This window comes from Sorex araneus, chromosome 7 (assembly GCF_027595985.1).
Source record: "Sorex araneus isolate mSorAra2 chromosome 7, mSorAra2.pri, whole genome shotgun sequence".
Classification (NCBI taxonomy): domain Eukaryota; kingdom Metazoa; phylum Chordata; class Mammalia; order Eulipotyphla; family Soricidae; genus Sorex; species Sorex araneus.
In genome coordinates, this window is record NC_073308.1 from 13,897,438 (window position 1) to 13,909,564 (window position 12,127).

Here is a 12,127-nt window from a genome sequence, read left to right on the forward strand (position 1 = left end):
TTGAACTGTCTCCCTCTCCCTCCTCTGTTCCTGGGCTCTTTCTTTGTCCCTTTTTCAGTAACTCTGTTTATTATTGTAGGTTTTAGAAGTTAGGTGGTGTATGCACGACCAGACATGTTCTCCCCCTGACCCCCCCCAAAAAAAAGGGTAATATTAAGTTCCCGTCTTTGATTTTTCTTCCAAGATTTGTATATTTTATATTATTTGCATTTTAATATAAAATTTATTTTTATTTTAGTAGTAATAGGGGTCGAACTAACGTATTTCACGTACGCATGGCAAGAACTCTACCACTGAGCTACATCCCTCTTACTATACACATTTTAGAATCAACTTCTCAGTTTCAGTAGGAAAGTCTAAGGGAATTATGATTATTCTGGTGAACCTTTCGTATCAAATGAGGGAGAATTGTTGTCATAACACTGTTTAATCTTCAGATCCATATGAATGATGTATCTCTATATTGTTGGCTCATCCTAATTTTTCTCTGCAATGCTTTATAGTTGATCTTGGTTGTTTGGTTGTTTGGATTGTGGGGTCACACCTGGCAGTCGTCAGAGACTATTCTCAGGAGAGTCCCTTGATGGTGCTCAGGCAGCAAAAGTGGTGCCAGAGATTTGAACTGGAGTTGACCACATGCAAGGCAAGTTCCTTACCCACTTTACTATCTCTCTAGCCCCAGTGTTTTACAGTTTTCAGTGTGGGAATCTTTCTTTCTTCCTTTCTTCCTTTCTTTTCTTCCCTCCCTCCCTCCCTCCCTCCCTCCCTCCCTCCCTCCCTCCCTCCCTTTCTTTCTTTCTTTCTTTCTTTCTTTCTTTCTTTCTTTCTTTCTTTCTTTCTTTCTTTCTTTCTTTCTTTCTTTCTTTCTTTCTTTTAGGAATAGTGGTATTTATTCAGCCATTAATTAAGCTGATTGAATTGGGCATGAACTCTACATTACTTTTTTTTTTTAATTGAATCACCGTAGGGGGCTGGAGCCATAGCACAGTGGGTAGGACGTTTGCCTTGCACACGGCTGACCCGGGTTAGAATCCCAGCGTCCCATATGGTCCCCTGAGCACCGCCAGGGGTAATTCCTGAGTGAAGAGCCAGGAGTAACCCCTGTGCATCTCCGGGTGTGACCAAAAAGCAAAAAATAATAAATAAATAAGTTGAATCACTGTAAGATACAGTTACAAGGCTTTCATGTTTGAGATTCAGCTGTGCAATGATTGAACACCCATCCCTCCACCAGCACACACTTTCCACCACCAGTGTCGCCAATACTCTCTCTCTACTTTTGGGCATTATGTTTTGCTCAAATTTTCCCACCACCATTCAAAACTGCCTGCCAGGGGCAGATGCTAGATCATTGCTCATTTTGAGTATCATGGGTACTGGAATCCTAGATTGTACACGGTTAGGTTCCAGAGACATTTCTGTAGGGCCTAGTCCATTTTGGGATTCAGTTGGGCATCTCTGGACCAGGGCTGTTGGTGTGCTAAGATGGCACCCGGAGGCACATTGTGGGTGTGACAGCTAGGTGGACAGCCCAGCACCTCTGCTGCCATGTGGCATGGAGATTCAGTCCTGGAATCTGCATACCTGGGCCTTGCTTGTGGAAGCTCTTGGTTACCAGGATTCGATCTGGAGTAGTGGGGAGACTGCACCTGCTCCATCTGGGGTGCACCGGTGAAATTGGCTCAGTCTGGGGCCTGGGGAGATCTCGGCTCTGTGGTGTCTTCCAGGACTTGCTGCTGTGTCTGGGTTTTGATCTCTTTCAAGATTTATTTAGGGTTCTCAGAAGCAAGGCCAGTAATAGAGTTTACACGGTGGCACTGGAGTTGGTTTGTGGGGTGATGCCAGTGCTTCCATGTGTGTTGGGAAGTGGGGGGAGGTAGCCCACCCCAACTCTGTCAAAGCCTAGAGATATCAGTCTCAAAACCTGCATACCAGAATGTTCAGCAGATTATATCTTGGTGAGGTCTGTCCGTCTGGAGATGGTTGAGTCAGGCTGGGGCTATGGCAGTGATTTTGGACTATGGAAGCAAGAGACTGCTGGGGCTCTGCTTGGGCAGGCACAGGCCAACCTGCCCCTCCCTCTGATTTACCCCAGTCTGTTCAGCCATGCGTGGGTCTGAGATTAACTGTGGCTTTTGGTCTCTTTTAAGATTTATTTATGGGTCTCTGAGATAAGGCCAATAAATGAGCTTGTATAGCTGAGCTTGAGGTGGTTTGTGGGCATAGCTCCCACATACCTAACTTAGACCATTTAATTTCTTGGTAAACTTGGTCCCAAGTTGATGGGGTCTGGCCAAAGGCAATTTTGGGGTTTCAGGAAGCCTGAAGGTGCCATCAGACTGCTGATGCACTCGCCCCGCAGATACAGGTTGATCTGCTGGCTGCACCATACCTCCAGTGTGGGAATCTTTCTTGTTTTTCTGTTCATCTATTCTTAGTAGATTTTTTAATATGAAGAAACTTTATTATAGTTCTGCTATAAAAAATGGAATAGATGCATATACTAGATTGCATTTTCTGAAATGGCAAAGGAGACAAAGAATAACATTCCTCTTTGACATCTCATCTATCTTGGAGGATCCAGTTTCTTGAACATCTGTAATACTGTCCATGAGGGTACTAATGGTGCTTGTAGTAAAGAATATTTTGTTCAATCACAGATCCTTGCTTGAAATAATTTGCTTTTTCCTTATAATCTGGATTTTAGCACTTGTTCACATGTTTCTTAATTATTATGCACAGGGATAAGTTTTATGTCTTCATACAAATGGCCTATTGCCTTCCCATCAGATTTTGGCTCATGCACTCAGAAATTACTCCTGGCAGTGCTCATGGGATGCTGGGAATCGAACCCTGGTCGGCCGTGTGCAAGGCAAACCCCCTACCTGCTGTGCTATCTATCGCTCCAGCCCACTCATCAGATTTCAAAGCAAGCTCAGCTTTGCAAGTACAGTCATCTGGAAGAGAAGAAAATGTAGTTTATGATGATAAAAATAATACAAAACTGTAATTGGAAGTAATTATTTCAAGATCTTTCTGCTTGATTTTGCCCATTTTACTGCTGCTCTCTTTCTTTCTTTCTTTCTTTCTTTCTTTCTTTCTTTCTTTCTTTCTTTCTTTCTTTCTTTGTTTCTTCCTTTCTTCCTTCCTTCCTTCCTTCCTTCCTTCCTTCCTTCCTTCCTTCCTTCCTTCCTTCCTTCCTTCCTTCCTTTCTTTCTTTCTTCCTTTCTTTCGCTTTTTTTTCTGGTCGTGGTGGATCACACCTGGTGCTGCTCAGGGGTTATTCCTGGGTCTCCTCTCAGGAATTACTCCTGGAGGTGCTCTGGGAACAATATGGGATCCTGGGAATCGAACCTGGATCAGCTGTGTAAAGGCAAATGTTTTCCCTGCTGTGCTATCACTCCTGGTGATGCCCAGGGACCACTTCTGGTGACACTGGGATACCATATGGTGCTGGGGGTCTAATCCGTTGTTCTGCTGTGCAAAGCCCTTACTCCACCTCTTGGAGGCATCTCCTCACTTACAATAATGATATACTTTATAACTGCTGATAGCTAGCTGCTTTTCACTGAACCAGGTAAATGGTTCATGTGAAATCAAGAAAAATTTGCATAGTTGTCTTTAGGCATGTGAAACTTGACGGTTGTTTTCATTAGACATTTCTTCTGAATTTAGAGCTTCTGGTATAGTAGTTAGAAAACAAATGCTCATGAGTACTGGTTATATTTGATAATGGTTCGTTTTCACTTCTACCTACTCTGATGTATATTTTTGTTTTGGGTTCTCCCAAGCAGTGCCCAGAGCCCCAGGGACTCCCTGTGATACTTGGCAGATATCTGGGCCAGACAGTTTAGTGCTCGGGCTTAGCAGTGTGTTGCTTCTCAGGTCCAGTGGTATCAGGGGGACCCCCAGGGCTACCCCAGCAATGTTTGGGTTCCACCAGCACCAACCAGCTAGTGCTTGGGAGTCTCGGGCATAACTGGCTGTGTTGGGGGATTGCTGTGTCAAGGACTGAGTATAGGGCCATATGCTTGCGTAGCCTGGGCTATCTCCTTGGCTCCTTATTTTATTATTAATGTTATATTATGATTTACATTGAGATTGCATCCCTAAATAAATTGAAATCTTATGTGCTTATAAAAATTTTGGTAGTTTTTATTTTTTTCAGAGACCACATTAATGAAGGGAATATTAGGCCTTTATGAGCATCAGAATGTTTGTTTTTGTTAATTTTTGCTATTTCCTAACTATTTTGTGTGTGTGTGGGGGGAGAGGAATCACTCCTAGTGATATATGGAGAGGGTAGTGGGGATGTGGGGGGAACATCGACATATGTGGTGCTTTGGATCAAACTGAGGTCAACAGTGGCCTCTGTTTTCAACCATTTTTTTTAAACCATTGTTTAATAAAAAACAAACAAAAGAAAAAAAACAACTCCCAAAAGCCAGAATATAGTGTGTTTGGTGCTTGCCTTAATCATGGTTCACCTGGGTTTGATCCCCAGCACCCCATATGATTCCCCAAGACTGCCCGGAGTGGTCTGTCTCTGAGTACAGAGCCAGGAGTAAATTCTGAGCACCACCGGTTATGGCCCAAAAATCAAAGAGAAAAGAAATGGGAAAGAAACCCTTAACAATAGAGAAACAAACTGCTCTAGGGGTGGCTCAGCTGTGAATCTCATACCTTGATTCCCTTGGTATCTGGCACCACTACCAAAACAAAAGCAAATTTTTTTTTTCAATTAAAAAAAATTTTTTTTTTGTTTTTTTGGGTCACACCCAAAATGCACAGGGATTACTCCTGGCTCTGCACTCAGGAATTACTCCTAGCGGTGCTCAGGGGACCATATAGGATGCTGAGAATGAACCCGGTCGCCTCAGTGCAAGGCAAACACCCTACCCATTGTGCTATGGCTCTAGCCCCCTTGTTAATCTTTTTAATTGAGAGCTTTTGTTTTGTTTTGGGGGCCACCTCTGATTCTGCTCTGGAGGCTCTCTGCTTAAGTGCAGCCTCTGGTGGTGGTGAGATTGAACCTGGGGAGGCTGGTACAGGGCAAATGTATAATCTCCGGGGTGGCCAAGGGAGGCCCCGAAGCTCTCCCCCTGGCTGCCCAGATTGGGGCTTGAGGGGGGGGTCTCGGGCTGCTCACCCAGCCAGGACAGCCCATGCAGTGGGGCAGACGGAGGAGGAAACGAGGGCCAAGCCAGTTGATTGATCAGTTGCCATTTATTCCATTCTCCCCATGCACCTGTTCCAGTCTCTCTGAGTCTAGCCTCACGCTGCCCCTCATTCCCGTCTCCTCCTGTCTCTCCTGCTCATCTCTCTGTGCTCCATCTTGCTTCCTGCTCTGTTTCCCAGCAACTCTCTCCTCTCTCCTCTTTCCACCCCCAGCACTGTGGTAGATGCTACACCCAGTCCCATAGCAAAATCAACATAAGAAAGCCCTTTCTTTGCTCAGGGGCAGAATACTACTTAAGGGGTTTTTCTCCTTTCCTCAATCCAATAACTTAATTAACATCTTAACTCTGTAGCACTGTCATAGATTTGCTCCAGTGGGCACCAGTGAAGTCTCCATTGCGAGACTTGTTTTTGTTGAAATTGGCCTATCAGTTTAGGCCACAGGTAGCTTGCCAGGCTCTGCGGTGCCGGCGGGATACTCTTGGTATCTGGACTCTCCTAGAGGGACAGAGGAATTGAACCCGGGTCGGCCATGTGCAAGGCAAACACCCTGCCTGCTGTGCTATCGCTCTAGTCAAAATTGTCTAGTTAGTAGTAAAAAAAAAAAAAAAATCACTTGGAGAATTTATGTCTGAAATAAAAACTAAGGAAAATATTATTTTCTCTTGTAAAATATCTTGTTTCTGTTCTTCATGACAACACTTGGTAGATTAATTAAAGCCACAAGGGGCCAGAGCAGTAGTACTTGCCTTCTTGTAGCTGACCCAGATTTCAATCCCTGGAACCCCATATGGTCCCCCAAGCCTGCCAGGAGTGATCCCTGAGCGCAGAGTCAGGAGTAGGCCCTGAGCACCCAGTGTGACACAACCTCCTCTCCCTTGCCAAAACGGTTAAAGCCACAAAAACACAAGATGCAGTTCTTTTCTCAGTAATAGTCTGCCCTGGAGGCACTACATGCTCTATTTCGTTGGCATGGAACTGGTTTGATGCTTGTTTGAGAATCGCAGGAGCCCAGGCCTCCTGATCCCCCCTTGGGAGCATCCCTCATCCCTCCCCCTCCTGCCAAAATCTGTGTGATACTCATTTTTAGAGGATTCCTTAGGAATTTTCTCAAAACTCAAAATCAGATAACCACTTTTGGTTTGGGGACCACACTCAGCATGTGCAAGGCAAACACCCTACTCCCTGTACTATCTCTCCAGCCCCAAGATGTGTTTTTGTTACACATTCTGACCTTTTGTTTTTATTTTTTATGTTACACATTCTGACATTTTATTCAGGCCTTTTAGTTTTTGGGCTTCTGGGCCACATCAGGTGATGCTTGGAGCCTGCTGCTGGCTCTGTGCCCAGAGGTCACTCCCATTAGTGCTTAAAGGGTCATATGTGATGGTGGGAGTGAGCCACGGTTGGCCCATATAGATGGCAAACACCTCCCTCCAGTATGGATATTGATGGATATTTCAAAATATTCTGGAAATTAGGAGGCAAAAAGTGGGCATACATGAAGCCATGTGTGCTTGGCTTGCTTCTTTCTTCATGCCCTGATAGGTCTTTCACTTCCTGATAGTTTGGGTACCATTTCTTACTCATCTGATCCCATGAATTTGTAATATGATTTTAATATTACACTCATTTTAGCAAAATGTTATTATTTAATTATTTTTTATTTTTGACTCACACTTAGTGGTAGCCCAGGGGATACTCCTGGCTCTGCTAAGGAATCCCTCTGGCAGGGCAGTGCTTGGAGGACCATATAAGAGGTGGGGGATTAAACTCTGGTCATCCAGCATCCTATATGCTTCTTCAAGGCAAATGCCCTGTGGCCGGAGAGATAGCACAGTGGGTAGGGTGTTTGCCTTGCATGCAACTGACCCAGGTTTTATCCCTGACATCCCATATGGTGCACAGAGCACCGGCAGGAGTAATTCCTGAGTGCAGAGTCATGAATAACCCCTGAGCATCACTGAGTGTGACCCAAATGCCAAAAAAAAAAAAAAAAAGACTTATTAAGGCAAATGCCGTGCCTGCAGTAAGGGCTCTGACCCCATACACTTACTTTTATCAAAATTTTTATTTTGGGAGACCCTTAGAAAAAGATGTTTCATATCAGACACCCAAAAATGTCTTTGGACTTCCCTCCTTTTTTGTCTTATATATGTGTGTGTGTGTATATATATATATATATATATATTAAGTCATATATATGTGTGTACATATATATTAAGTCATATAAAGTAATTTGGTGCTTAAAAAAGATAGGAATTATTTCTCAGTCAGACTTAAGTCAAGAATACATCTATTTTGATCCTGGGACAGCCTGGAGCTTAGGAAATGTGCCGGCTCAGAACAAGGCCCTTAGGTGGGGCAGGCTGAGGCAAATATTTTTTTGAAATAGATGTACACTGACCAAAATAAACTTTATCATCACCTCATGTTTCTCTGTATGTTCCTCCTGGCTTCTCTGTTTCTTCTTTGTTAGTGGCATCATTTCTCTCCCACTCAAGAAATTTTAAAAGACTTTTTCTCTTGACTCCATCTACAATTTCGACATCATTACAGTTGCTCTGTGGCTTTCTTTCGAAATTTCCAGAACTTTCCTGCACATCTGAGTTATTGTAATGGCTTTCATGCTGCTTCAGGCTTTGTTACTTGCTTTCGCTGCCAGTTCACAAGCCCCTTATCTAATGTAGAAAACTCAATGTATTGCTCCTTTGTGGCGTCAGGTCTGTGCGTCTCAGCCACTAGACACATGCTCTGCTCCCCACACCCCGTGCTGTGCTTTCTTCTTCTTTGTCCTGCTCAGATTACTTGTTTTCTGAAATGGTGATAAATGATAGAAGGGATATCTAGTGCAGATGCTTTCATTTGTCATGCTAAATAAATAGCACGCAGACTAGGTTTTCAGTTTTATTAGATCAACAAGCAACTATAGTTCTAAAATACTATTTGATTCAGTTTCTAAATTCAGTCCTCCAGTATTTAGAGTTTTTTTTTTTTTTTTTCTTTCTGAGCCACACCCGGTAATGCACAGAGGTTACTCCTGGCTCTGCACTCAGGAATCACTCCTGGTGGTGCTTGGGGGACCACATGGGATGCTGGGAATCGAACCCCGATCGACTGCATGCAAGGCAAATGCCCTACCCGCTGTGCTATTGCTCCAGCCTGTCACTGTCACTGTCATCCTGTTGCTCATGGATTTGCTCGAGCGGGCACCAGTAACGTCTCTCATTGTGAGACTTATTGTTACTGTTTTTGGCATATCAAATACGCCATGGGTAGCTTGCCAGGCTCTGCCGTGCGGGTGTGATACTCTTGGTAGCTTGCCAGGCTCTCCAAGAGGGTGGAGGAATCGAACACGGGTTGGCCGCGTGAAAGGCGAACGCCCTACCGCTGTGCTATTGCTCCAGCCCCTAGAGTTGTATAAATATATTTTTTTGTCTGCCCGCCCCCTCTAGAGTTGTATATTTTGATGGTGGTACTGATCACAGATTCCCCTGCTCCCCTCCCCCATACATACACACACACACTCCATGTCTTAACTTCTGCCTTTACCTTTGTTGTTTTTTAGTCTTTGCTTGCGGTAGGGAGGAAAAGGAAGATGTGAAAATAAAGGAAGTAGGTTTCAGTCAGACAGATGTAGAGAAACATCCTGATATAAGAGGTTATCAGACGCCAACTGTTTTGTGGTTTGTTTTGTTTTGTTTTGTTTTGTGTGGCTTCTTGAGGAGGAAATGAAGCCAAAGAAGAAAGCAGAGAGAGAACTTCTATTTCTAAATAAGATTCTTTGTTGCATTAACATCTATACAATCTTAATCAAAATACAGAACCATCTATGGGTGGGAATCATTCCACCTGCCTTAGTAACTTAGCTGATCTCTTTAGATTTTTTAAGATGTACCTGTTTTTATCATTTAAACCATTTTAAAAGGTTACTTCAAATCTTTGTTTCTTCTTAGACAAAAGAAGTTAGAAAAAGTGATGGAAGAAGAAGGCCTTAAAGATGAAGAGGTAATTAATATTGGAAATTTCCTCCTGAACTAGCATGGCAGGCCTTGTCCTGTCCAGGTGTTTGTTAGTCTTGGCGAATGGGGGGAGCGATTTTGGCTTCGTAATAGGAGATTGTTGAGGGCAGGCACACTGCTAGATTTAGATATTCATGTGGAGGAAGAAGTTAATTATCAAGAGCTAAGGAGAAGACTTCCTTTGTACACTTCTAATAAATTAATTAGATCTAGAATTCCAAGAGTAAGATGCGATAAAATAAAAATTAAATGCAAATTGTTGCATATTTACAGAAGTCACAGAAAAGGTTCTAGAGCAGTGGGTTAGATTTCAGAAGTTTCTATCAAGGCAAACTATTTCTCAAAATCATCTTCCCTCCCCCAGCCCACAGATGTGTTAGGAGGATAATGTAATTTTATGGAAAACGGTATAAAGAACTAAATGGCAGTGGGAATGCCTTTAAAATTATGAGGGGCTAGAGTGGTACTGCAGGAAAGGGGCTTGCCTTGCACATACCTGATCTGGGTTTGATCCCTGGCATTACATATGGTCCCCTGAGCCCTGTCAGAATTGATGCTGAGCATAGAATAAAGAGCAAGTACTGAGCACCTCGGGTGTGGTTCTCCCCACAGATAATTGAAAATATGAATTGGTGCTTGAGAGTTAGTACAGGGGTTAAAGTGCTTGCCTTACATGCAGCTGACCTGGTTTATTCCCTGGCACCACATACGGTCCCATGAGCCCCAACAGGAGTGATTTTTGAGCACAGAGCCAGAAGTAAGCCCTGAATACCACTGAGGATGGCCCAGACTGCCCCCCCTCCAAAAACAACACTATCACTGTATCACTGTCATTCCGTTGCTCATCAGTTTGCTCGCCCGCATGGCAGAGCCTGGCAAGCTACCCGTGGCGTATTTGATATGCCAAAAACAGCAACAACAATGGAGACATTACTGGTGCCCGCTTGAGCAAAACCAAAAACAACAACAAAAACAAGAGTAAAGGAATAGTAAATAATAAAATAATAATTAATAATAAAATATAATAGAATAATTTGGGCTGGAGCGACAGCACAGCAGTTGGGCTTTCGCCTTTCACGCGGCCAACCCGTGTTTGATTCCTCCACCCCTCTTGGAGAGCCCGGCAAGCTACTGAGAGTATTGAGCCCGCACGGCAGAGCCTGGCAAGCTACCCGTGCGTATTGGAAATGCCAAAAACAGTAACAATAAGTCTCTCAATGAGAGACATTACTGGTGCCTGCTCGAACAAATCGATGAGCAACGGGATGACAGTGACAGTGAATAAAATAATTTAAAAAAAAGAAATAATAGGAGTGAATCACAGGAAAATGGTTAAAAAATACCCAAATACCTGAGACTTGAAAAGAGCATAAAATGAATGGCATTTTGTAAAAAGCCCAGAGAGAAATTAAACTAAAAAAATTTTAGCAGGAAGCAGGTTAAAGAATGTTGATTGTTTATCCTTCCTTCTTTAGGAAAGTTTACTAGTGGAGTGTAGAAGTAATTCGTCCAAGTTCTTAAAGGAGGCATCCATTTCTTCAGTCTGGGTTGGTTATTGTGTCTGAAGGTGGGATAAGGGAAAACTGACTTTCTCTGGGTCCTTATATAGTGGTTTCATGCTTGGAAAGAAAATGCTTAATCTGATGCGGCTTTGCTTTCAGATGGGTCAAAGTCCCAAATACAGGTTTGTTATGAAGTTTCTCTTCTCTTTCCTATTCTTCTTTCCTCTGTACTTTTAAAAAATTTTTCAAATTCATTTTCTTGAAGTTGTTCATGATACTTGATTACATTCATGATTTCAACACCAATCCCACCACCATTATTTAGAATTTTCCCACTTAAGCCTGCCCCATAGGCAGATGCTAAATAATTTATTTTGTATTGTTAGGAATAGTATGAGATGTCATGCAGCCTCAAAAGTGGCCATGTACTCCTGGAATTCTAAAATTTCTGAATATTTGGGGTCGGGACCATGGCCCTAGTGCCCTTTAAATGGCCCTCAGTGGCAGTTCTTGGGCATGACAGCCAGGAAACTTGAAGGGCTGGGAGGTCGGGGTGGGGGGGGGGCAGGTCACCCATTTCTGACTCTGTGAAGCCTGAAGATTTCAGTCACTGGTCCCGCCTACCCGGTTTTTTTCTTCGGATTCATTGTCATGCATGCACTGCCCTCCCCCCCACCAAGCAGTCTGTGAAGATTGGCTGTGAGGTGGCAGCAATTGGCTTCTGAAATGCCCGTCACTGAGGCGCATGGTGACATGAGCCTCACAGGAGGCCCAGAGATATCTCTGCAGCTCGCTGCTCTCTTCTAAGATTCATTCATGAGTCTTCCTCTGTATTTAAACTCTAGAAACGACTTAGAAGATCAGCACATGCTCGGAAGGAAACAGAATTTCTTCGTTTGAAAAGAACAAGACTTGGATTGGAAGACTTTGAGTCTTTAAAAGTGATAGGCAGAGGAGCATTCGGTGAGGTAAAAAATCATTTATGCTTATCAAATTCAAAAATTAGTACTAATGAACTTAGAAGCTTCTAACATACTAGTACTCTAATATTGTTGATACAACTGAAATATGAGACAGGTAGGTCAAGCTTGTTAGCCTCACTTTTTTTTTTTTTTGGGGGGGGAGGACCGAAGTGGTGCTCAGAGGCAGTTCTCTGTCAGTCAGTCCAGTGGTTTACCATGAAGCCCTGAGAATGTGGTACTCAGCAATTCTGGCATTGCCTGGGCTGCCCCCGCAGTGCTCTGGGGTCTCCGCAGGTACACACAACAACACTTGGGGTACCATGTGGTGCTGAGGGTCAAGTAAGGGTTGGATATATGCAAGGCATGCACCTTGATTCATGTAGAGTGTGTGTGTGTGTGTGTGTGTGTGTGTGTGTGTGTGTGTGTGTGTGTGTGTGTGTGTGTGTGTGTGAAGCAAGATAGC

The 12,127-nt window shown here is 43.6% G+C and overlaps 1 protein-coding gene across 8 annotated transcripts in view; it reads left to right on the forward strand.

Annotated features, from left to right (window-relative positions):
* The window catches only part of STK38 (serine/threonine kinase 38), a 57,340-nt gene that overhangs the window by 16,334 nt on the left and 28,879 nt on the right, over nt 1–12,127 (forward strand). For all 8 annotated transcript variants that reach the window (XR_008631054.1, XM_055144508.1, XM_055144507.1 and 5 more), the window contains exons 3-4: nt 9,135–9,186; nt 11,548–11,670. Coding sequence is in view for 7 of the 8 variants with exons in the window: in XM_055144508.1 (XP_055000483.1) it covers nt 9,135–9,186; nt 11,548–11,670 (175 nt within the window). In the remaining variant the exon portion in view is untranslated. The remainder of the gene's footprint in view (nt 1–9,134; nt 9,187–11,547; nt 11,671–12,127) is intronic.